The sequence below is a fragment of the Podarcis bocagei genome, assembly GCF_964188305.1.
Source record: "Podarcis bocagei genome assembly, chromosome: 8".
In the NCBI taxonomy this organism is placed as follows: Eukaryota; Metazoa; Chordata; class Lepidosauria; order Squamata; family Lacertidae; genus Podarcis; species Podarcis bocagei.
Genome location: NC_138133.1, coordinates 19,407,752 through 19,435,028, shown reverse-complemented (window position 1 = coordinate 19,435,028; position 27,277 = coordinate 19,407,752). Strand labels below are relative to the sequence as shown.

General features: G+C 41.1%; 1 protein-coding gene across 6 annotated transcripts in view; it reads right to left on the bottom strand.

Moving 5' to 3' along the window:
• Positions 1–16,494: 16,494 nt before the first annotated feature.
• LOC308593896 (uncharacterized protein) overlaps positions 16,495–27,277 on the bottom strand; it is a 188,941-nt gene continuing 178,158 nt past the window's right edge. For all 6 annotated transcript variants that reach the window (XM_081206694.1, XM_081206693.1, XM_081206690.1 and 3 more), the window contains 2 exons: positions 18,010–18,112; positions 16,495–16,856 (listed from right to left, as the gene is read on the bottom strand). In XM_081206694.1, the coding sequence (XP_081062820.1) occupies positions 16,629–16,856; positions 18,010–18,112 (331 nt within the window). In that variant the 3' untranslated portion in view covers positions 16,495–16,628. The remainder of the gene's footprint in view (positions 16,857–18,009; positions 18,113–27,277) is intronic.

The window sequence follows — 27,277 nt, the reverse complement described above, 5'->3', positions numbered from 1 at the left end:
CCCATAAACATTTTATATATGTTTCTAAGACTCTTTTTACAAGATTTTATTTAGCCTCTAAACCGTGGGATTTTGCCATAACTTATTTATCCCTTTCAAAACTCTGTGACCTAATCACAAAAGACCACAATAGTTCAATAAACTGGAAGGAAGCAGAATACTTCCTTGAATTCAGTAAGTTACTTAGCCAGCAGTAAACTTGAACATGCCTTGGAGCATCATCTTAATGAAATACGGTGACAGTTTAACGTCAAAATAAAAGTTCTGTTACATGTATATCCTTTATTGCTTGCTTTCTGCTGTGAAAAGAAATGCTCTCTCCATATATAAAGTGAGCTGTATCAGTCTGTTAAAGAATTACAGTCCTGGCTTTTTTGCAAACTGGGATTTGATCCCCAAGAACCGATCAAGTATTATGGAATTATCTGATCACATTTCTTTTTTTAAACAAATAAATCACTGAATAATAGGATGGCCATCCTACAAACCTAGAAATATAATGAGAATACATAGCAAGTATTGGGTGCATTCAGAGATTTCCTTTCTCCAAAGTAAGGTGTCTTTCTCCAGCAGAAGATGAGTGCAACCAACAAGATTATTAATTATATCCTGACCTTCAATAAAGTGTATTTTATTATTTTTATCCAGTTCTTCCTCCAATGAGCTCAGAGCCACCAACATAGTTCTTACTTCCTATATTTTATCATCACACCAACTGGTGAGATAGGCTAGGTGGATCAATGTAATGTTGCTGCCCCAAGGCCACCTAGTGAGCAGATCAGTGACTTGCATCTGGAAGTCTCCAGCTCCACTCCATCACTCTCTAAGTGTCACCCCACCATGGCTCTCAGTTCTAGATGGCTTTTGTAATAATTTATGCAGATGCAAGTGGGGGACTGGTAGTAGGGAACTTGCTGGGATGGAGGAACAGGTCAATCTCAGGATGTGTCAGAGGCCACATGTGGCTGCTGGCCTGCAAGTTGCTCACCTGTCATTTAGGACTTTATTATACCACCTCCTAGAATTGTACCCAGAAAAGAACTGGATCCCAGTGGAAAGTGAGCAAAATTGGACTTTTATGCTCTATCTGGCTTACTCTGTATTATTTGCCCGTGAAGGAGTTATTGTCCCAAGCTGGAATCTCCAATTCCCCAATGTTTGTTTAAGACCAGGTCAGCAGGACATTAAGAACATAAATCCAATGTGTTTCCATTAGCCTTCAATTATTATTATTTATGGAAGTGAGAGCTGGACCATAAAGAAGGCTGATCACCGAAGAATTGATGCTTTTGAATTATGGTGCTGGGGGAGACTCTTGAGAGTCCAATGGACTGCAAGAAGATCAAACCTATTCATTCTGAGGGAAATCAGCCCTGAGTGCTCAATGGAAGGACAGATCCTGAAGCAGAGGCTTCAATACTTTGGCCACCTCATGAGAAGAGAAGACTCCCTGGAAAAGACCCTGATGTTGGGAAAGATTGAGGGCACAAGGAGAAGGGGACGACAGAGGACGAGATGGTTGGACGGTGTTCTCGAAGCTACGAGCATGAGTTTGACCAAAATGTGGGAGGCAGTGGAAGACAGGAGTGCCTGGCGTGCTCTGGTCCATGGGGTCATGAAGAGTCGGACACGACTAAACGACTAAACAACAAATTATTATTATTTTAAGTGAAATGTTTTGAAATGTTTTCAAGGTTATTGTTCTTTACAATAAAGAAAACTATTCCCCCCCTCGCTGCAAATACTTTCCAACTTTTCCATCATAAACATGCCAGAACCCCTTCACAGATAAAAGCAAACAAAGTTATGAACTGACCTTATAACTTTCGTTACACCTGACATCTGTTGTGTAAGGCCACCCATCCAGCTCTTTGTTACCCTTTATTCTGGTTTTCTGTTTTCCTCCTAAAAGCAAAGTTAATCATTTGGACAGAGGGACTGTCAGCTTTTGCAGTTCTAGGGAAGCATCTGGTGGGGACATAAGTGAATAATGGAAAAATGAGCCCCAGTGGATTTTTTGATTATTACTGTTAAGTGAAAGTCATAGATAAGTCACCGACACTTGGAAAAGATGATGGCGGTGCACTTTCAAGGCAGGAAAAGGCACGCTGGTACCTCAAGGAAGAGTAATTCAGAGACACATAGAGTTGGCCAAGCTGTAGAAATACATACAGATAGATATTATATATAAATACTACTGTAGTATTTACCACCTCATATGGTGTGTTCATTATCCTCAATATTCTAGTAATATTTCCAGGCCTTAGTAGTCTAAGAAATTGTGATGGCCTAACCAATGCTATTTATTTATTTAGTGATTTAGTGATTTAGGGACTTCCTAAGTGCAGGATTTCTTTGGCAGGAGAGCTTTGGGAATCACAACTAGATTAGAAGTTATCCATCTGCCCTTCTCATGGGTTTGTTTAAGTGCAATAGTTCCACCCCCTCCATCATTGTCTTGCATGAGGTGGAATGAGATCTTCCAAAGTGAGGGACCTCCTGGTTTTCTAGGGTTCTAAAATTCTCAGGGAGCCTCTGTGAGTATATGAAACTGTCTGCTTCAGAACAGTGTTCTTCTAGCTGTGGAAACATCTGTGGGAACATCTAGACAGCCCACTCTTACATGATTACTTAACACTAACCTAGAATGCATGAAGCGAGTTTGGGCTGTTCACAGAATAAAAACAGGAAAAAAAATTCTATGTTTCCTTTAAAATTCCCTAGATGTTTACCTAGGAAGAAACCCCAAATTTAGGTTGAACTTTGCTGGTAACTCTTAACAGAAATAATTGGGGACCCTATAAATCTCAGCAGGGAGTCAAGATCCCTAGCACCACCATTTACATGTGGATATGCTTGATGAAGGAATAATCAGAGGTTTATAACACCCGGAGATAGTCCTTGCAGGGATTTTCTTAATTTTAAAATTTGTTCTTATCTTGGAGGCCTAAGTGATCCTTGTGAGTAAATGCAAAGCAAAACAAAACAGGACAATAACTGAAGTGTTATGAAAGTTTGTGAAAACTGGAGCCTCTGTCACTTATCTGATTGTGAGTTCAGAGTTTGTCAGCTTCCAAAAAGAATGAAACAAAGCAAACCCCAAAGAAACAGAGAGAAAATAGAAAGGAAGCAGAACACTCTTTTGTCTGTCATAGCTTTCCAGTATAGAATAAAGTATAATCACAGAGTGTGTGGCACACACAGAACTCCGTGAGCATTGTGCCAAACAGAACACACCACGGGATCTCTTAGCCCTCACAGCCGCAACACATAAGAGCCCATTCTCAATGTGTTTGATTCACTGTTGAGGGGGAAAAAAGAGATGCAGTGGATGTAAATGAAGGCATAAAAGAACATTTGGGGGTGGGTAGGAGGTGGGAAATCAGTATCGTTCAAATTAACCAAAGCACAGAAATGGACAGCAAATCTGCAGTGCTTTTGAGCTTGACTGCGGTGCTAATTCATTGTGTTTATGAAGTATAGTGCCAAAGCAAAAGAGATTTAGCATGCATCTCACTGGCTGCATTGGTACTGAAAGCATCTCAGAAGTGGTATCAGATTGAGCCTGTACCACTTGGAAAAGAAGCAAAACTACCAGTTCTGTGATGAAAATTTATACCGCTCCCCCCCCCCCCCCGATGATTCTCTATCACTTTGTGAGAGTGGCATTCTGTTTCGGATATTCTGTTCCAAATTAAAAGGGAAAACAATAGGCTGCTGAAGGCCTCTTTGGTGCTGTTTGCTGTAGCTGCAAATCTCTCTCTCTCTCTCTCTCTCTCTCTCTCTCTCTCTCTCTCTCTCTGTGTGTGTGTGTGTGTGTGCGCACACACGTGCATGCATGTGTGAGCATGCATGTGTCTGTGTGTGCAAGAGGAGAAACATTTTGCTAACCCATTTTTAATGGTAAGCTACGTTCCCTATTCCCTCAAAAACCATCACATTCCTGACTCATTTCTTACCTCTCACCCACTTCCCAAAATCAATTGAAATGTCAAGGCTAAGTACTTTGGCCCAGCACCACATTATCCTGATGCCCACAAGTGCTCCTGTAAATTAGTAAAACACCACAGAAACATATTATTGATATAGTGGGGTAAGTTTGATTTTTGGGATGCACATGCATAATTTAGGGGGGAGGAGATGAATGAACCAAAGATACAGAAAGCTAAGACAAACTGCACCTGCACCACCCTCTGTGGGAAAAGAAAAAAGGAAAAGAAATAAAGAAAAGAAACCAAGAAATGATTCGGGAAAAGCCAGTTGGTTGAAATTGGAGCTGATAGTTCAGAACACGAAGACCATGTAGAAATCAGGGGATGGACTCCACCTACCTCCACTGAAAATCTTGCCCAAATTTTATGAGAAGGATATCGATTATAAAAATGAGTGTGTTCCCCAAATTATTATTTCTATTCCAATCAATTCCAATACTGGGTGGATGGGCCGCCTCAAGAAGAGGCAGTGGCATATTTCGAAATTTATCTGGCAGGGGGAAAGACCTTGAATTAAACACCAAATCTTAATTGATATTAAGGACAGAGGAGGCTTTCCCCTGCTGGATCTAAGACTGTATTATGAGGTGGCATGTCTCATATGGCTAAAGGAGTGGTGCACACTCAAAAATTCAGAACTGCTGGACTTGGAGGGGTACAACAACAGGTTCGGCTGGCATGCGTACCTGGGCTACAGAAAGGTCAGAGTTCATAAGAACTTTTTGAACCACATCAACAGAAAATCCCTTTACACTGTTTGGGAAAAGTATAAAGGCCTTCTAGAACCAAAGGTGCCATGGTGGATCTCGCCAACTGAAGCACTTGCAGTTAAAAGGAAGAACACAAACGGAAATTGGCCTGTCTATAAATCATTATTAATAGCAGAAGAGAACCAGTTAAAATTAAAAAAAATAATAATCAAAGAAATAAGAGATCAAGTCTCGGATTGGTTTCAATATCATCAATTATTTGAAACCTTTAAGGGTGATAAAAAGAAAGGATTCTCAATGGAGATTTCCAAATTTGAATTAGATCTAGTAAACTCTAAATCTAAAACCCTTTCTAAAACATATTGACTCCTCCTTGACTGGGAAGTCAAGGAGGAGATGGTCAAATCAGCAATGATTACATGGGCCCAAGACTTCGGTCACAATATAGAGATGAGCCAATGGGAACACTGATGGAAAGTAAATTGGGTTTAAGTTTAAGGCATGCTATACATTAAGGGAGAACCTTCAAAAGATGTTATACTGTTGGTATTTAACTCCTAGTAAACTCTCCAAAAGGTATAAAAGCGTCCCTAATACATGCTGGAGGTGTGGAGAACCAGGTGGAACCATGCTCCATATGTGGTGGGTCTGCAAAAAGATCAAAACTTTTTGGAATTATATATATCTATATCCATCTCCAAACAATGTTAAATGTCTCTTTTCCAAAAAACCACACCCCATAATCATTTTTATTGGGTGTTACAGGACCAGATATAGCCAGGAAGATAAGAAAAGTCTTTCTGTATGCCACCACTGCCGCAAGAGTAAGGTAAAGGTAAAGGGACCCCTGACCATTAGGTCCAGTCGTGACCGACTCTGGGGTTGCGGCGCTCATCTCGCTATATTGGCCGAGGGAGCCGGCGTACAGCTTCCGGGTCATGTGGCCAGCATGACTAAGCCGCTTCTGGCGAATGAGAGCAGCACACGGAAACGTCGTTTACCTTCCCGCTGAAGCGGTCCCTATTTATCTACTTGCACTCTGACGTGCTTTCGAACTGCTAGGTGGGCAGGAGCAGGGCCTGAACAACGGGAGCTCACCCCATCGCGGGGATTCGAACCGCCGACCTTCTGATCGGCAAGTCCTAGGCTCTGTGGTTTAACCCACAGCGCCACCCGTGTCCCTAGACACGCAAGAGTACTCAATAGCAAAACACTGGAAGAGCGACAAAATCCCCACCAGATCAGAATGGTTATTAAAGCTGGTAGAGTATGCTGAATTAGATAGTCTCTTGGAAAAGATCAAAGACAAGCCAAAACAGGAGTTCATTGATAACTGGGAACCTCTGAGTTATTTAAAGAATAGGTGTTGCAATTTAAATTTGGTTGCAGCTTTTGAGTAATCCCTGTAAATAATTAAGGTTAAAAGGGTAAAAAATAGATATATATACACACGTACATTTTTTAAAAAAATTAATATGTTGATAAGTTTAGGCAATACGTTTACTAGAGTGAAAAGATGCTGAAAAGTCAAATTTATGTACTAAATTTATACTAGGAAGACATATTCTTTTGTTGGAATTTTTGTTCTGATAAGTTTGTTTAACAGATAGTAATATGTCTTTGATGTTTGGATGCAATTATGGATAATAAAGCATAATGATAAAAAAGAAATAAATCAGGGGATACACTCCACCGACCTCCTTGGAAAATCTTGCCCAAATTGGAGTGGGTGCGTCCCTTAACAAAAGCATATTTCAGAATTTTTTACTTTTTTAATGCGGTATATGTAATGTGCTGTCAGATCAGCTTTCCCCAAAGTTTTAGACTGCAACTTCCATCATTCTATGGAAAATTGTTGGAGATGATGGGAGTTGCAGTTCAAAAGATCTGAAGGGCACCACACTGGGGAAGGCTGTTTTAAACCCTAAGAAGCACTTGTCTGTGGCCGGATAATAATAATAATAATAATAATAATAATAATAATAATAATAATAATAATAATAATAATTTATTACGGCCGTAGGCCCATACAGATAAAAACAAGACATAAATAACAGCCTGTGCACGTGGGAAAAAACAGCCGCTAAAACACTACTATAACAATAAAATACTATAAGATGGAATGGCATACTACGCCTTAATTAGCTTGTGGTGCTCCCTGGCAACGCTTTTGGGTAAGGACAGCGACCAGGAACCTAGCCACTTTCAGGGTCGTATGGGTATCCTGATCCTGCAAGATTTGGGCAAGGTGGAATTTTGGTGGGGTACCCTCTAGTTTCTGTATGATTGATCCCAACAAATTTGCCCGTGGCACCTTGAATAAGGGGCAAGTGAACATAATGTGCTGAAGCGACTCCGGCGTCTCCTTATCACATTCGCACATGGCGGAGGCTTGGCCCTTTGAGAATCTATGTCTCAGGACATTGGAGGGAAAAACGTTAAAAACCTCGCTTTGGTGAAGGCCAGCCTATGGGCAACAGTCGAAAGGGAGGAGAGGTATGATGGAACGCAGTAAGTTAAAGTGATACCAATGTTCTGGGGCGAACAAACACCTCCCCCCAGCGTATAATTTCGCTGTAAATCGATGTCATCCAGTCTTTGGCGGATCAGTCTTTGAGCAGTGATTTGATCTAGTTTTAGGGAATCTAAGGGAGAGATTCCATAGCTCAGGAGTTTGGCATGAATTCTACTAGTCCAAAGGCTGGAGAATTCATCTCGCCATAAGCATTGGACAAGGTAATGGTCTGGTAATCTATGCCACAATGATAACCAATAATTGAAGACTTGCTTCCACAGGCAAGTTTCTAAGGATGCGATCTTCAATTCTAGTCGCTTGGCTGCGTTGCTTATGCACAGGGGGAGCATTAGGAGCCGACGTGGCCGGATCATGCCCAATGTTTTTGTGAAGATTCATATTGCCTTTAATGGACCATGAAAAGGACTGCAACCCATCTTTACACTGTAATCACTTCTGAAAGGGGAGATTATTTTGGCGCGTATCATACAAAAACAGGAATTTAAAATTTTAAATTTCTAGCATTTTGTGCTCCCATTCAAATGTAAACATCTCTATGGGAAATTAATATGTTTGGGTTTCTTTTTATTTGTATTGTTTGCTTTCAAGCACTGCATGGTGATCTCCACCAAGAAAACCTTGCTTATTTGAATAATGAAAACACAAATATTCTATCCTAGCTCATTGCAGTTTAAGACACAATACTATCAATCATTTCAGCAGATCAGATTCTCCCAATGAATAATACAATTGTTTCTGCTGACTGGGTAGCTAGCTCCCCCCCCCCAAAAAAAAGTGTAATGAAAGCAAAACAATGACATTTTTTATTTTTTTATTTTTGAGTATATTATACATGAAGTACAAGAGAACGGAAAACAATTTTACAGCCCAGTCTCTTCTCACTGCAGATATGAGAGGTTGTGCTTCAGATCAGAATGACTGTGGTAAAAGGTTAAGAAAGGTATAACATCAAAGCTGGGGGGGAAATATGGGAGAAACACACTCTGAAAACATCTATAAGGATACAGGTGAAACTCGGAAAATTAGAATATAGTGGAAAAGTTCATTTATTTCAGTAATTCAACTTAAAAGGTGAAACTAATGTATGAGATAGACTCATGACATTCAAAGCGAGATATGTCAAGCCTTTATTTGTTATGTGTGATGATCATGGCGTACAGCTGATGAAAACCCCAAATTAACAATCACAGAAAATTAGAATATTAAATGAAATCAGCAAAACAAGGACTGCAAATAGAGCAATATTGGACCTCTGAGAAGTAGAAGCATGCATATGTACTCAGTACTTGGTTTGGGCCCCTTTTGCATCAGTTACTGCCTCAGTGTGGCGTGGCATGGATGCTATCAGCCTGTGGCACTGCTGAGGTGTTATGGAAGACCAGGATGCTTCAATAGCAGCCTTCAGCTCTTCTGCATTGCTTGGTCTCATGTCTCTCATCTTTCTCTTGGCAATGCCCCATAGATTCTCTATGGGGTTCAGGTCAGGCGAGTTTGCTGGCCAATCAAGCACAGTAATCCCATGGGCATTGAACCAGGTTTTGGTACTTTTGGCAGTGTGGGCAGGTGCCAAAGTCCTGCTGGAAAATGAAGTCAGCATCCCCATAAAGCTCATCTGCGGAAGGAAGCATGAAGTGCTCCAAAATCTCCTGGTAGACAGCTGCGTTGACCCTGGACTTAATGAAGCACAGTGAACCAACACCAGTTGATGACATGGCTCCCCAAATCTCTTTTCTGATGAGAGCAGTTTTTGCTTCTCATTTGGAAACCAAGGACCCAGAGTCTGGAGGAAGAATGGGGAGGTACACAATGCCAGATGCTTGAAGTCCAGTGTGAAGTTTCCACAGTCTGTGTTGATTTGGGGAGCCATGTCATCAGCTGGTGTTGGTCCACTGTGCTTCACTGTACAGGTACAAGGGCTCATTTTTTTTTTTTGCCTACCTGGAAAAGCGCCGTTTGCACCGACAAACTTTACAGTGCACAAGTTGCAAGTGTTTGGCACCATTTTCGAGAGAATCAGACAATGTCAGAATTTTGCTGAAAACTGTGATCGAGGTATTTTGGTGAAAAATGTGACCCGCGTGTAAGGGCACCAAGGGCTCATTTTTTGGTCTACATAGAAACAGCATATGCAGTACAAAACGTTGCCGTTTTGGAATGAATCAGACGATGCCAGAATTTTGCCAAAAATTGTGACCTGCGAGTAAGGGCACAAGGGTTCACTTTTTGGTCTACATACAAACATGGCATTTTCTGTGCATCCCCTCTGGAGGGAGCCATTCTGTACAGGACTTCTACGACACACATCCAGTGGAACCTGTGTGCACGCGTTAGCAAAGTTGAGCAGGAAGTCAGACTATGTAGGAATGTGGCCTCACGAAAATATGTATTATTTACAGCAAATTAAAACAAAATAACGTGGCTAGTGTGAACAGCATCTCTCTCTCACACACACATCTCCTCTGTCAGAGAGCAGAGAACAAAGAACAGAAGTTCAAAAGCCTTACTTCTGTTCCCACAGATACAACGGTAAGGAATGTAAACAGGGGATCACATGATCCAGCGATGAGAGAATGCAATACTGACAGGCATATGTGGTGCAAAACATTGGAGGGGGCAATTTGCAAATGTTTGGCACTGTTTTTGAGAGAATTGGGCGTTATTGGAATTTTGGCAAAAACCGTGGCAGATTGAGAAGAGGATTGCAAGAAAAACACTGGGGGCTAATTTGAATAGTAGAGTGCTTGGTAGTAGAGTGATTAGTAGAGTGATTAGTAGAGTAATAGTAGAGTGATTGGTGGGCAATCTCATCCTTTATTTCCACATTGTGGCTCCAGACCAAATAATCTGTCAGGAGACTATGAACTATGGCCTGGCCACATGTAAGGAGAAGGCCCCCTGCAATGTTTGGTGTTGAAAACTCCACGTTTCACAGTGCCCCCGCAAATGAGCCCTCAATGCCCTAACCCGCGAGGTCAACATTTCGCCGAAAATCCATTGTCGTCAGATGCACTCCAAAGCAGCACGAAACGTCGGGATAAGACCCCTGCAATGTTTGGTGGTTGAAACCCAATGTTTTAAGGCACCCCACAACATGGCCCCTTAGCGCCCTAATCCACGGTCAAGATTTCACAGAAAATCCTACATCGTTCAATTCATTCCAAAGCAATGCCAATCACCGGGACAAGGCTCCCTTCAATGTCAAAACTCCTCATTTCACAGGCAAGCAATCAGAGCTTGTGTTTTGTTTTATATAATAGCAGCACAAAGAAAACAATGCGTGAACAGGCATAAGTATAGTAGTGGAGCTGAAGAATGCTAAATGACCTATTAGATCAATCAGTCCAATCCTCCTGCCAGCATGAGCTCATTCTTTGCTGAACATCTTCAAAACACGTTGTGGAGCAAATTACTTGACTGATGGGAACTTCATCACTGCCGGTGCAAATCTGTCCCATAAACTAATTGGCTCTATAATTTTAAAGTATTCTATTTCTTTATGTAGAAAATTGCCATTGTTTGCTCTCCTCTTTTCTAATAGTTGCATTTGTGGTCCCCAAAAAGCTAGCTTTATCCAACTTTTGTTTTGGGAAAAATTATGGAAGGAAGACTTAAAATTTATAGCGTGCTGTTCATTGAAGGAAAACTGTATGGAAATGATGCATAGACGGTGTTTAACACCAGTAAAAATTAGCAAAAATGTATAGAAGTGTTTCTAATGTATGTTGGAAATGTAAAGAAAAAGAAAGCACATTCTATCATATGTGGTGGATGTGCAAGATAACTCAAGTGTTCTGGGAAATGATATATAATGAATTGAAGAAAATGTTTAAAATAACATTTGTGAAAGAAACAGAGGCATTTTTGTTAGGCATTTTATGTACAGAGATGCAATGACAGCAGCAAGAATATTACTGGCCCAGAGATACAAAGAAGATAAAGTTCCAACCAGAGAAGAATAGCCATCGAAAATGATGGACTATGCCGAAATGGCAAAATTGACCAGAAGAATCAGAGACCAGGATGAGAAGTTTAAGAAAGAATGGGGGAAAATATATAATTTATTGAAGAGAACACTGTAAATTAAAAACTTTGGCAGGATTAGACTAATACTTGTAATGTACAAAATACAATAGAAAAAGGTAAGAATATTGGGTTTCCCCAGCCACTCGGGTGGCTCCCAACAGAATATTAAAAACACGATAAAAAACCCCAAACATTAAAAATTTCCCTAAACAGGGCTGACTTCAGTTGTCTTCTAAAAGTCGGATAGTTGTTTATTTCCTTGACATCTGATGGGAGGGCATTCCACAGGGCGGGCACCACTACCGAGAAGGCCCTCTGGCTGGTTCCCTGTAACTTGGCCTCTCGCAGTGAGGGAACCACCAGAAGGCCCTCGGTGCTGGACCTCAGTGTCCGGACTGAACAGTGGGGGTGGAGACGCTCCTTCAGGTATACTGGGCTGAGGCCGTTTAGGGCTTTAAAGGTCAGCACCAACACTTTGAATTGTGCTCGAAAATGTATTGAGAGACGTATTGTAGTGTGCACACAACCATAGTTTCAGTCATTTAATCTTCATGTGGGTTATAACTTGAAAAGAAAGGGTCATGAAATTCTGCATTTTACCTTTAGATAACATAACTAACTAATAATTTCCCCCTACCTTAACTGTTTAGATTACAATTAGATAACATAACTAACTAATAATTATCCCCTACCTTAACTGTAACTTAAAACAATAGCCTCCAAAACTTTTATACAACCCACCCCCCAAAGAAAACACCAAGTAATGCTATAGGTTCAATTAATTCCCGTACTGTGTGCTGATGTACATGTGTGTGCCACAAGAAATAAACAAATTACAGTCTCAAGCAAACCCAAGCCACTCTTTCAACAGAAGCAGCATGCTACTACCTCTTCTCCTTTAATATTTGAAAAATTCACGGCTTTAAATATTTAGAAAAAGTGGTTTGGATCCTCAGAAAAGTTTATTGATTGAAGACATTTATATCCCATTAAACTGTTTGCATTTCTAAGCAGTGTACATAAAACAATCCACCAAAAGTAGGAGAATAAAACAAGCAAATCATAAAACCAAACGCTTTCTTAAAACGCCTGCTGAAAGAAGAAAGGCTTTACTATGCACCTTCAACAACTGTCTACTTTCAACTAAGGTGGAATCTACACACATATAAAAACCGTTCTGAAAATGCTTTTTTAAAAAAAGGTTTTAAAAAATACATTGAATTTTCCACAAGGCTCACCACTGCCGTCTAGTGTCACATTGCATACTGCACTTAAAACACACTTAAAACATTCTATTTGCAGCTGTAGAACTGAGTCCCAGGAATGCATGGCTTCTAGAAGTTACGAGCCATGCATCTGAGCCGCAGAGGAACCAACAAAGCCTTTCCCATAGATTTCAGTGATTGGCCAGGATTGGTAAACTAAGGACTTGACTATTGCATTGCATTATTTGGTCCAGAGGTTCCAGTTGATGAAAAATGCTGTGTCTAGCCTTTGATGGGGACAGACCATTGTCAGCACATAACTTCAGATCTCAACAGCTTCTACTGCCTCCCCGTATGCTACTGGGCCACATTCAAGGTTCTTGAGTAATTTGCAGGGCCCTTGACAACTTGGATCTAGACTACTTCATATGTCTTATATCCTTGCTTGATCACTGAGGTCTACAGGAAGTCACCAGGAGTGCCAGCTTGGCCCCACAACCATGAATGCCCGGGGCTGTGGGTGCCTTGAAGTGTGCATGGCCCTGGCATCAAAATTTGTGGGTGCCTGGCCCCTTCAAGGGGAATTTTGTGGGTGACACACAGGGCCCCAGGGAGTTGGCACCTATGGAAGTGCAATGCACACATCTGTGTATAGACACAGTAGATCATTATTGGTAATGCTGTCAATGGCATATACAATAGGATACATAGCCATATATATATATATATATATATATATATATATATATATATATATATATATGAATCCCAGTGGTGCAGTGGTGAGGCCCAGGAATACAGAAATGGTAATACCTGAGAAATAAGATACGTTCAAGGAAGATTTTATTATGCGAATGCACAGGAGGGCAAAATTAATGTTCCTCAATCAACCTTCATTTACATTTCTTAACTTTAAATTCACAAACTTAATATTCATGTAAATTTTAATTAGTTTTCAAGTCAGATAAAAGTGAGAAAGACAATCCCTGCACACTTCTAATGAACCAGCGTGTTGTTCAAACAACTCAGCAAGATTAGCTAACTCTGCCAGAATTTAGAATAATTCATGCATTGCTGGTAGACTTTCCAGAATGTTCAGACTATTTCCACAAATACTAGTGCCCTAATTATCTAATTAAATAGGATAGGCACTCCAATTATAAATCTTACATTCGCCCTAGGAGCACAATTTCTTTTTGCTTTTTTAAGAAGAAACTTTAGCCCGGTTTTATACCTTTGACTTTTCCATTGGAGGGTCCCAAAACGATTAGCTTTACTTGGTAATTAAGCCTTACAGGGTGATTTTGGCCTTCATTAAGGGCTTTAACTCTGATATTTAGTGCAGGCATGGGCTGGCAGAGAGGCAAAATAAGTCCGTGCATAGGTTCAGCAAAGCACATACCATCCTATAACTGTTCTCTCCTGTGTAAATTAATGCAGCAACAGTATCTCTATGTGAATACCAATTCAAGTCTTCCTGTGATTAGGACCGACCCTACCATGGGGCAGAGTGAAGCAGAAGGGGGAAAGTACTAGGGATGTGAGTCCCAGAAATAGCCCCATAATAATTTAAAGGCATGGACTGTTGGATGGGGTGGGGGGAGGGAAAACACCTGGGTAAGAGGAAGCATAGAATGGCTGGAAAAGGAGGACAGCCAGCCAGCCAGAGACAGACAGACAGGCAGACAGACACACACACACACACACACACACACACACACACACACACAGAGTTGCCTGAATGGGCCACTTCCTGGTTCATGTTGAGAAGCTGTTTTGAAATGTCCTCATGTACAGAACTAAGAGCTGCTCTTCAAAATCAATGGAGAAATCCAATATTTTAATATTGCTGGAATTGGGCCCCACATCTAATTCCACCCATCTCCTTTTAAAAAAACTCTAAAATGTTGAAGAAAAAATGAAAAAGTCTCTGCCCTTTCCAACTCAGCTCTAGTGTCAAATTTTCTTAACAAAAACTGGCCAGTGCAAATTCTAAAGCAAATGTGGTTCATTATCCCAGATTCCATTGGAAGTAGCTGTTTCTGTAAAAGAAAGGCATACGGTGGTTCTGTGGTTTATTCCACACTAAATACTGCTAGTGAGGCTTTGAGTGGTTTGAAATTACTTCACAGTGATGTCCAGAGGTATGAGAGGTATGAGGTAGAAGAGTGACTAGGGGGGTGCCACAGGCTTCTGTCTTGGGCCCGGTCTTATTCAACATATTTATCAACGACTTGGATGATGGACTCAAGGGCATCCTGATCAAATTTGCAGATGACACCAAACTGGGAGGGGTGGCTAACACCCCAGAGGACAGGATCACACTTCAAAACAACCTTGACAGATTAGAGAACTGGGCCAAAACAAACAAGATGAACTTTAACAGGGAGAAATGTAAAGTATTGCACTTGGGCAAAAAAAAATATGAGAGGCACAAATAATAATAATAATAATAATAATAATAATAATAATAATAATAATAATAATAATAATAATAATAATTTATTATTTATACCCCGCCCATCTGGCTGAGTTTCCCCAGCCACTCTGGGCGGCTCCCAATCAGTGTTAAAAACAGTACAGCGTTACATATTAAAAACTTCCCTGAACAGGACTGCCTTAAGATGTCTTCTGAATGTCAAGACATCTTGAAATACAAGATTGGTGACACCTGGCTTGAGAGCAGTACATGTGAAACGGATCTAGGAGTCTTGGTTGACCACAAACTTGACATGAGCCAACAGTGTGACGCAGCAGCTAAAAAAGCCAATGCAATTCTGGGCTGCATCAATAGGAGTATAGCATCTAGATCAAAGGAAGTAATAGTGCCACTGTATTCTGCTCTGGTCAGACCTCATCTGGAGTACTGTGTCCAGTTCTGGGCACCACAATTCAAGAAGGACACTGACAAACTGGAACGTGTCGAGAGGAGGGCAACCAAAATGGTCAAAGGCCTGGAAATGATGCCTTATGAGGAACGGCTAAGGGAGCTGGGCATGTTTAGCCTGGAGAAGAGGAGGTTAAGGGGTGATATGATAGCCATGTTCAAATATATAAAAGGATGTCACATAGAGGAGGGAGAAAGGTTGTTTTCAGCTGCTCCAGAGAAGCGGACACGGAGCAATGGATCCAAACTACAAGAAAGAAGATTCCACCTAAACATTAGGAAGAACTTCCTGACAGTATGAGCTGTTCGACAGTGGAATTTGCTGCCAAGGAGTGTGGTGGAGTCTCCTTATTTGGAGGTCTTTAAGCAGAGGCTTGACAGGAGTGCTCTGATGGTGTTTCCTGCTTGGCAGGGGGTTGGACTCGATGGCCCTTGTGGTCTCTTCCAACTCTATGATTCTATGATTCTATGACCCCTTGTTGCAGGTTGGGCTGAATACAGGAAGATACATGAAGCTGCAGTGTTATCTGCAGGTGGGACTAAAAGAATCAGGCAGGTTTGGATTCCAGTAAAAAATCTCCAGACCTCTCTGGTTGGAACAAAGGCCACAATCTATTTACACTTCCCGCATACCTCCTCCCTGGACAAATCAATTGTATTCAGAAGCCTTGTGCAGATTCACTGTATTTTTTAAATGTTCAAAAATGAGATGAGGGCTGAGATAGAAATGAAAGAAAAACAGCTTTCACATGTAAGTAAGGCCTAAGATAGAACAGGGCAACCTGTCTTCAGTGGTAACTTCTGTTTTTTTCCTCACCACCTGAAACTACAGACCCACTTTGTTTCAGATTCCCACTTGCCTGTGTTAGCTCCTACTGTATAGGTGGAATTGCCCATTACATGGTGGGGAAATTGTCCATTTCACAATGTGAGGCCACTTAGTGTAATGAAACACTTTTCTTTCATAACTGAATGGAATTTCAGTCCATTTCATGAAAAGGAGACCATGTTTCTCTCCATAATGCAACTCTTTTGGTCATAACTCTATTGATGTTGCCAAAGGCAACTTTGAGAAACTGCAGAAAATGGATGGAGGTCATCTCTTCAGGAGCCATAATAATAATAATAATAATAATAATAATAATAATAATAATAATTTATTATTTGTACCCCGCCCATCTGGCTGGGTTTCCCCAGCCACTCTGGGTGGCTTCCACAGAGACCAAAAATACACTAAAATATCACACATTAAAAATTTCCCTGAACAGGGCTGCCTTAAGATGTCTTCTGAATGTCAGGTAGTTGTCTATCGCTTTGACATCTGATGGGAGGGTGTTCCACAGGGCGGGCGCCACTACCGAGAAGGCCCTCTGCCTGGTTCACTGTAGCTTTGCTTCTCGCAATGAGGGAACTGCCAGAAGGCCCTCGGCGCTGGACCTCAGCATCTGGGCAGAACGATGGGGGTGGAGACGCTCCTTCAGGAACTCTCAGGAAACTGGAAGTCTGGAACCAGAGCCAATCAGAGACAAATTTCAGAGTTTCTCAGGCTTTCTACGTGTTACTGCTAACCGAATACAAAAAATAAAACAAAAAATAGATCAGTAAACACTCCCCCAGCTGTTCTGGAAATACGTCAGACAAACTAGACTATCTATCTAGATGTTTGACCTTAGTTGGTACACTGGATGTCTAAAATGCCATACCTGTTGTTCAAAAACCTCTTGTAGCAAGGCATGAGGATGCTCACCCTGCTAACTGAATCTTCCCTATATTCACCAAGTTCCACTTCATTTTTCATAAGTCTCAGTCCAGATCCATCTTTACCAAGCATGATTCTTGGGGATATGAAGTCTGTTTGGAGCTGGTCATCCTGCCGAATGCCTATCAGTGTATACTGAACCATGGTGGCAGTTCTGTAAATAAGTGCTCTACAAAATGTGGCAGGACAGTTTCTCATAGGGCTTACAATCCACAGCAGCCTTCCTTGGCTGCCCTCCAAATGCTTTGGACTGTAACTCCCATCAGTCCCAGCCAGCATGGCCAGTTGTCAGGAATGATGGGACTTATAGTCCAAAACAACTGAAGGGCATCAGCAGGGCCAGATTAAGACATTTAGGGGTCCTAAGCACTGAAATGATTATGCCCCCCAGATCCCGTCAACATTTCTCTGATAAAAATAGGGGTAGCTTTTTCCATTACAGTGGTACCTTGGTTGTCAAACAGCTTGGCTCCTGAACAAATTGGCACCCGAATGCCACAAACTTGGAAGTGAGTGTTCCAGTTTGCAAATGTTTTTCAGAAGCCAAACGTCCGACACAGCTTCCACGGCTTCCGATTGAGTGCAGGAAGCTCCTGCAGCAAATCGGAAGTCGCACCTTGGTTTTAGAACCGTTCCGGGAGTCTGCTTGACATAGCTATCAACCTCCCCTTTTTTTGTGGGAAATTCCCTTATTCCAGCGCCGTTTTCCGCGGCTATCCCGGATTGTTAGATATCCCGTAGACTGTCCCCGGGACAGGTGAGGCTGCTGATCCCTTATTTTCAAATTTGAAAGTTGACAGCTATGCTGTTTGACAACCAAGGTACTACTGTATTATTATTATTATTATTATTATTATTATTATTATTATTATTATTAATAGGGACATTCTACCATACCCTCCAACATTTCTCCGATAAAAATAGGGACATCCTACGGAAAGCGGGACATTCCAGCATCAAATCAGAGACCAGGACAGCTTCTATAAATCCAGGACTGTCTCTGGAAAATAGGGGCACTTGGAGTGACTGTCCCTATATGTGATTCAAAGTAAAAACAATACTAAACTGTAAATTTAAAAGCAGTTGTTTGCAATAACACAAAGCGTTCATTTCTGCTGAAATTAAAATAGCTTCTTTCTGGATTTTCTGATTGCAAAATTCTGGATAAATTCATCTAAGCTGACTCAACAAAGCATGTCTATTTCCGCACACAGCAGGAAAAGTAAATCGAGTCTGTCTTGATACATTGTTGTTCTCTGAAGGGTTTTTTAAAAAATATTATTTTCTGTTGAGAAAATGAGTATTCTATGGAGCAGGTAGTATTCCTCAGTGTTAGAAAAACGATGATGAATTTGATGCTCTTTTTGAAATATCAAATGTCAAATTCTTTTTTTTTTTTTAAAGTAAATCTCTTTGTATGTGTGTTCTTCTGCTTTGCTGGTGCCTTAAGTATGTGTTTGGTCTACATGTTGGGTGACCAGTCTGTGAAGAGATGATCTGTAGCATATGGACCAATAGTTCTTTGTTCGGATCCATGACGGTTGAGTCTGGGTAGAGATAAGGCTGCAACTTAACAATACAAAACTTCAGTTCTAGAATACCTGTAGGCATCATAGCAAACAATGAATGCCAGCAGTGGTGTAATATGTTTTCTTGCATTTTACATAACCATTCGTTACACACATGCACCCAGAGCAACAAGTGTTAGTGATTAGCCTGGTCAAAATGCTACAATATTAGCAAAATATGAACTTTGGTTCATCGGTTGTTTTTTGCTTTATATATTATAATATCTTCAAGCAACGCAGTGAAAGCAAACATTTTTATATAAGAAGATGTGACCACAAAGGTCTGATTATTTCTCTTCTAGCAATTATGGTTTAGAAAACCACAGTAAATCGAAATATATTTGCTTTGCTCTATCTGCAGCAGATAGACTTTTTGAAAACATATTGCAGGGGGAAAATGATTTTCTTTACCTTATTTTATACACTTTAATTCCCAGTGGCATTAACACTCTCATTTATATTTATAATGTTACAAAATGTACCATCTGTCATGCTAGCTGTGGGAGGCCAGATTATAGTACAGAATAATATGATTCATTTTTAATAGAAATCACTACTGGTTAATTATAATGCGAAGTGTCTCTTGGAAATGGAGCAATTATTTCACTGGTATTTTTGAGGCTGGCAAGTCAGACGGACCCATACTTCCCTTTGTCATCTTCAGTTTTGCTGAAAATGGTACAATATGATTCAAAATTAGCTTTCACCTGCTCTTTGCAAACACAGTTTTCGATTTCTAGAAGTGAGTGATAATTTCTATGTAAAACATTCACAGTTGGGCGACTTCATTGGCTGTTGTTGTATCTGGCACTCTTGCCATGCAGATGAATCTCAACTCTAGCACTATTCAGCTATGACCTGTTCCTTTTCAACCAATCTGCATTTATTTCTTCATTGTTTTCCTGATCTCTTTCATAGGTGAATGGCTGACTTTCTTCTGGTAAAATGTTACAAGAGATCAATTCTCCCCTTGCCACTTTGCTCAGTTCCCCTTCCTACTCATTTTCACATTGCTGCACTGCAAACACTGAAGAATGTTCACTCCAGCAGGGGCATAGGAAGAAATATTGCAAACTAGGGGTGAGGAGCAAAAAAAGAAAAGAAAAGAAAGCATGCTCCCTTCCGGCAGATGGCTCATTATGAAACCTGTTTTGTTAGGTCTCCTTTCTGCATGGAACCCTCACAGCGAAGTGCCCTGTTAAGTAGGAAGCAAAAAGCTTATGGGGAGTCCATCAGTTTCTTTTGATGATCACAGAAAAAAAGAGAGGGAGGGGTTGGTGTGGGGGGAAATGGGTAATTCTATTTTGTTTGTATTTTTACGAGAAACTAACACATTTTTCTTTCGAAATTTGCACATCTTCAAATTCTAATACAGCATAAAATGACTTAAAAATGAATCAATCAATGTATTTATTATGGTCAACCACCATTATTCAGAAAGAAACTTTGTACAAATATATAAAATAATTCAAAACGAAACAAAGAAAATGAATTATATTAGGGGAAATTGCTTGCAGGAACTTGCTTATTAGTCAAAACTGTGCACAAAAATGTGTAGGGGAAATTCACACAGAAATGCTGATGGATGAGTTTGTTTGTTTTAAAAAAAGCTCTGGAAAAAATGGAAACCGAGGGAAACCAAAATTGTCTGACTTGTCAGGCCCTAATGTCTTATTATTTTCCCACATCAAAAACTAATCCCATATCAAAAACTTCTTTAGACCATTGATAAACACTGCTTATGTCCATGGAATATTCTGATCTTACTTTTTTATATTGTTCTGTTTTCCCCATTTTCATTAAAATTATTTACAGTGACTACATTTGGGCAAGAAGGAGCCTAGTCTCCTGCTGGGCTCAAATGCTCCTCTCCATCCTTGACTTCTTGTGTAGCTACAAAGAGATCGGAATATTCTATTCTAGATTAACCACAGTTTAGTGTGTCATGCTTCTACTAACCATAGTCCAGAAGATTAACCACAGCTTGTCTGGGTTTGGATGCTGCAGCAAACTGCAGTTAATCATGAACAGAAGCAATCATGAACAGGGACTCATTCTTGTAACTGTAAATTATGGGTTAGCAGTATCTCTGAAGAAGTACGGCATGTGTCTTATCTCTCTTTGAGCTCCCTTGACGAATCTGGGGGCACCACACAAGATTATTTATGGATCTATGAATAATTTCTGCTCCCCTCACTTTCTTATCTTTTTAGTTTACAACCATTCATTTTCATGGCCTGTTTGGAACATGGCTAATCCAGAAGATAAACTTGAAATCCCTGCCATTGTTCATTGGAAAACAAGCAACAGTGATATTTTCCCCTGCCTAGAAGAACAGCTGATCACTTCAGACAAACACCAAATAAAGCACTCACCAGCAGATGGGGCTTCAGGAATAACTGGGTCCCTTTCATTACCTGCCACTCATCTGTCACATATCATTTCAAGATTTCCCCATCTGACAAATGGGGGGGGGACTTACATATTGCTATATATAATTCAGGGATTGATGTGAGCAGCAATAATAGTTCCTGTAACATGTCCAGGGTGACCAACATTCCAAAATCCTCATGTGGTCACATGGTACATCTATTGCTGTTGTTGAATTGGTTCTTATTAGGGGCTCTCTTCAAAATCTGACACAATGACTGCTTCTGTAAAACCATGGGGTGTTGGAAGAGGAGCTGGATCTCCTGTTGCCATTGGCGGATTGGGGAACAACATAGGTATGAACTCATGGCAACAGGAGCATCCCTCTTGACACTGGTCCAACAGTGGAGATAGGGCAGGAAGCAGTAGGATGGATGGCTTGCCTATAGGCATTAAAGGCAGGCAACTCTAGACAGAGAATGACTGAATTGTGACTCCCGGTGCACTCTAGAGCAGTGTTCTTCAACCTCTGGTCACCATATGTTGTTGGTCTATGAGTCTGATCATCTAAGATCCTATGTCAAAGGTTAGGGATGATGGGAATTGTAGCTGACCACTTGGGGACACAAGGCTGAAGAACACTGCTCTAATGTGTTTATTTGCCTTCTTAAATTTCTATCTGACCACTCTTCCTATCATGGAACCCAAGATGGTGTACAGTGGTTCCCAAGCAGTAACCCATCCAGGCACTAACCAGACCAAGACCTGCTTAGCTTCAGCAAGGGAGTGGCCTCTTCTTCAGGCCATCTTCTGGAAGAATAGCATAATTCAATCCCTCCCTTCTAAGAGCTGAGGCCTGTACTTGTAGGCTACAACAGTATTTCACGCCTATTGTGTGCTAGCAACTGTACAAAGTATTAATGCTACAACTGTACACACACTCACCTGTGATTAAAGTCCATTGAGTTAGGTGAGACTTACTTCTGAGTAAATGCCTCCTTCTCCTTTATTTTCTGGCATGAGGTAGGGTGTGTGATGTCATGACACCTTAAAATTCCACGTCCTAACTGGAAGCAGCCAATGAAACGGAACAGGCATGGGAAAGTGTGCAGCATGGTAATATTATATTATACTTTATACATTACTAAATATTAGTAGAAGAAAAAGGAAGAGGTGGAAATAAGGAGGAGAAAATGAAGCTTCTGTTTGCTACAGCAGCCACGCATCTCCCAGAATGTCTAGTGTAGAGAAAGAGCACAAATTCAATTTTCTTCATGTTTAAAGTAGAACTTTTCTAATTGCACTCTCTGAAACACAGTCATTTCATGTGATTCACATGTCTCTGAATTTTTGCAATGGCGTTCTCCACCCGAGCAATGTGTACAAAAAAGTCAGTGTGCATCACATTACACATATTAGTGAGAAGAAGGTACAAAAATCTGTTATATTAGGGGAAATTGCCTACAAACGTTTGTGTATCGGGAAAAGTATGTTGTTGACTTTGCATGGGAACTTCACAAATTCACAAACTGATGCAAAATTGTGGAGAACTGAACTTAAGATTGGAACAATGAGTTACAAAAATATTTCCTTATCCCTTAACCACTGAAAAACCTTTAATTCTGTGTTAGCTTATGGAGTCAGTCATTTTAAAATAAAATGTGAAGCTGCCTTTTGGGGACTTCAGTTGAGAGCCCCACTATGTGTTGATCAGGAGGGGGGAAAGTACAAAGAAACTGGGGCATGGGAATAGTTTCTTGAATCCACCAGCTGCTTATACATCATGCCAAGCATTATATATACTTGCAGGTGGATATAATCCCCTTTATTAATCCCTTTAAACTTGTAAAGCAGCATCAAAGGCAAAGGCTGATGTAAAAGTGTGGTAAATATGTTTCTACCTATGACTCCACATAAAACTGTTTTAAACGACTTCTTTATGCAGGCATTGATTTTCAGGTGACTGACAAATGACGACATCATTCTTTGTTGTTAGTAGAGAGCAAAATGAAAGCCTGCCTGACTGCTGGCACCCTTAGTATGGAACAAGGTGAGAGGTAGTGGAAGTGGAATAACCTTGCATGCCACTCAGGTCTCATTGTTATTTAGCTATTAAGGCATGGGTAAGCAAACTAACGAGGGACATGGGTGACGCTGTGGGTTAAGCCACAGAGCCTAGGACTTGCCGATCAGAAGGTCGGCGATTCGAATCCCCGTGACTGGGTGAGCTCCCGTTGCTTGGTCCCTGCTCCTGCCAACCCAGCAGTTCGAAAGCACGTCAAAGTGCAAGTAGATAAATAGGTAAACGGCATTTCCGTGCACTGCTCTGGTTTGCCAGAAGCGGCTTAGTCATGCTGGCCACATGACCCGGAAGCTGTACACCGGCTCCCTCGGCCAATAAAGCAAGATGAGCACCGCAACCCCAGAGTCGGTCATGACTGGACCTAATGGTCAGGGGTCCCTTTACCTTTTTAAGCAAACTAAGGCCCGGGGGCCGGATGTGGCCCAGTTGCCTTCTAAATGTGGCCCACGGACAGTCTGTGAATCAGCATGTTTTCACATGAGTAGAATGTGTCCTTTTATTTAAAATGCATCTCTGGGTTATTTGTGGGGCCTGCCTGGTGTTTTTACATGAGTAGAATGTGCCCTTTTATTTAAAATGCATCTCTGGGTTATTTGTGGGGCATAGGAATTCGTTCATTTTTTATTATTTTTTTTTCAAAATATAGTCTGGCCCCCCACAAGGTCTGAGGGACAGTGGACCAGCCCCTTGCTGAAAAAGTTTGCTGACCCCTGTATTATGGTCACGAAGGGAAGGACTTATCTCCTGCAAGCACCGTTATATTGCCTTAGCACAGTGATGGCCAAACTTGGCCCTCCAGCTGTTTTGGGACTACAACTCCCATCATCCCTAGCTAGCAGGACCAGTAGTCAGGGATGATGGGAATTGTAATCCCAATACAGCCAGAATGCCAAGTTTGGCCATTACTGCACTGCCTTAGCCCGCCATACTGAAAGACAGATTTATATTTTTATTTTTGGCAGCCCTTCTATTTACCCAAATAATTTTCCTATATAAGGCAACCTGGTGGGTGACTCCCATTACTGGATCCATTATGATTCTCCTGGCAGTTCGTCCTGATGCCACTTACTGGGAGAGAGGCCAGTGTAAGTCTCCCAAAAGGGGCATTTCAGGAGTCGGACCAGAAGACTTAGGCTGGATTCTGAGCCTTTTCAACTTGGTCATGTGACTTGTCAATTGTAAAGGCTTGTTTTCCCTCTGCCAGTCTTATGCCAAATAGCTGCAGGCACCCCACTGCTGAACGGGGATAGGATCCACAGTAACTTGACACAACTTTGACTTACACCAGCTTGCTTTATGCTAGAATGCTCCCTAGGTGTGCTTCCACTCTGTGCTGGAATGTATTCCCTCAAAATTTTATGCTGATGTAAACCAGCTGGATTAATTTTACTTTCTGCAGAATACATTGCTATATTGCATGGGTAGGCAAACTTAGGCCTGGGGGCCGGATCTAGCCCAATTGCCTTCTAAATCTGTCTTGTGGATGGTCCAGGAATCAGCATGTTTTTACATGAGTAGAATGTGTCTTTTTATTTAAAATGCATCTCTGGGTTATTTGTGGAGCCTGCCTGGTGTTTTTACATGAGTAGAATGTGTGCTTTTATTTAGAATGCATCTCTGGGTTATTTGTGGGGCATAGGAATTCATTCATTATTATTTTTCAAAATATAGTGCGGCCCCTCCACAAGGTCTGAGGGACAGTGGAGCGGCCCCCTGCTGAAAAAGTTTGCTGACCCCTGCTATATTGCCTGATGCCGATCTTTTAGCTACCGTGAAACCACAATTTGTAGTGCTTTAGAAAGGAAGAAAGCACAGTAGTTCTGCAACCTTGTTTAGCCATGTTTTCTCTTACTAAGTGGAGAGGCATTGATTACTTTTGAGCATTTATCCAAGAAGACAATAGGACCAAATTGCTTCAAAAGATGCTATAAAGACGGCAAGAATAATTAATAAAACCAATGGAAAGACCTTAAACTGTGTTTGTTCCCTGATATATTTAGAATGGTATATGCACCACAAAGCCGTCAGCCCGCCATTTATCTTCTGACTAGCTCAAATGAATACTTTTTAAAAGGAGGCAAACCCATTTGTCAGCCAAATAAGAACCTTAGTTGGATCATCAATACAAGGCACATAACCTCAAACTACAAGATGTGAAGTTGCGTGGAAACCAATTTGATATTCCTTGCATTCATAGCCTTTAAATGATTGTTGCAATTTGAGGACACTCATTTGACTTCTTGCTCCCATTTAAAATGTATTAGATCCAATTGTGATGACTAAAGGTAAAAGTCATTAACTTTAAGTGGAAGACCAGACCCTATAATCAGGAGGTTAATTGTGTTGGTTTTATTTGTCCTCCATCCTTCAAATATTCTCTGGTACTGACATTTTTCAAATTTAAGTTAAAAGTTTTTTGGAACCTCAAATTAATTTATCGTGAAACCCGTCCGTGCCCACTAGTTCAAGCTTTCCAAACTAGCCATTACCTAGTAACCCTGAACTCTTAGCAAGTATTTTGAAGAGCAAAGGTTATTAAAAGTGTAGAGAGTATTTTAAGACTCCTCAGAGCAAAAAGCATGTGAATATATTATAAAAGCCACAAGTTAGATATCTCCACAACTATCCCAAAAGACTAGAGGCCTGCTTATATAGGCAGAATTCACGCAGAAGGCACTGAATTTCTATACCTCTTATTCAGTTGGAGATGCAGCTTATGTTCAAGAGCCCCACTACATCTCTCTCTCTCTCTCTCTCTCTCTCTCTCTCTCTCTCACACACACACACACACACACAGTGCAATCCTATGCATGCTTATTCAAAAGGAATTCCCAGTTATTTCAATGGGACATTTTGCCAATGTGGGCAGGATTACAAGCTAAAAACAGTACCACCTATACATTTATGCAAAAAAAAAAAAGGGGGGGGGAAGAAGTAAAAAATGCAAAGGACCCCTGGATGGTTAAGTCCAGTCAAAGACGACTATGGAGTTGCATTGCTCATCTCCGCTTTCAGGCCGAGGGAGCCAGCGTTTGTCCACAGACAGCTTTCCAGGTCATGTGGCCAGCAGGACTAAACCACTTCTTGCACAAAGGAAAACTGTGACAGAAGCCAGAGCGCATGGAAATGCCATTTACCTTCCTGCCACAGAGGTATCTATTTATCTACTTGCACTGGTATGCTTTTGAAGTGCTAGGTTGGCAGGAGCTGGGGCAGAGCGATGGGAGCTCACCCCATTGCAGGGATTCAAACCGCCAACCTTCCGATCAGCAAGCCCAAGAGGCTCAGTGATTTAGACCACAGCGCCACCCGTGTCCCTATAGATGTATGCATAGTAATTATTATAGAATACAGTGGTACCTTGGTTTAAGAACAGCTTAGTTTATGAACAACTTGGATTAAGAACGCTGCAAACCCGGGTTAGGTGTTTTGGTTTGTGAACTTTGCCTTGGAAGCAGAACATGTTCCGCTTCCAGTTTAGTGTGTTCCATTTGTAAATTGAGTCCTCCGTTGCTATGGGAAAGCACGCCTTGGTTTAAGAATGCTTTGGTTTAAGAACGGACTTCCGGAATGGATTAAGTTCGTAAACCAAGGTTCCACTGTATATGAATACTTTTAAAACACTGTTCACTGTCAGATCCAGGGATCTAATGTCAGCTATTCTGCACACTCTGAAGAGCAGAGTTATAAGTTATTATGTTCTGCGGCATCTCATCAACAGCACTGCTTTCCATTGACTCTGGGATCTCATATCCTTTGATTATTATGGTCCCTTCTTCCTGCTGCCAGTCCACTGTCAGACCCTATTGGCTCCTCCTTCATATGTATACCAAACACCTTTCAGAACTAAGAAATTGATGGGGCTTGTACCATAGAATGGCAAAATTCACTCCCTCTTAGTCCCAGATCTTAGGGTTTCCTATATATCCTTATCAATGACCATTTCTGCCTTAGTTGGGCTTCCCTTTCCTTTGCAGACCCTCCAAGTGTTCCTGTTTTCCAGGGACATCCCTGATTTCTAGGGACATCCCTGATTTAGAGAAGCCATCCCAGTTTCTGATTTGATCCCAAAATGTCCCACTTTTCCTTAGAATGCCCCTATTCTCATTGGAAAAGGTTGGAGGGTATGGAGTTATCCAGTCCC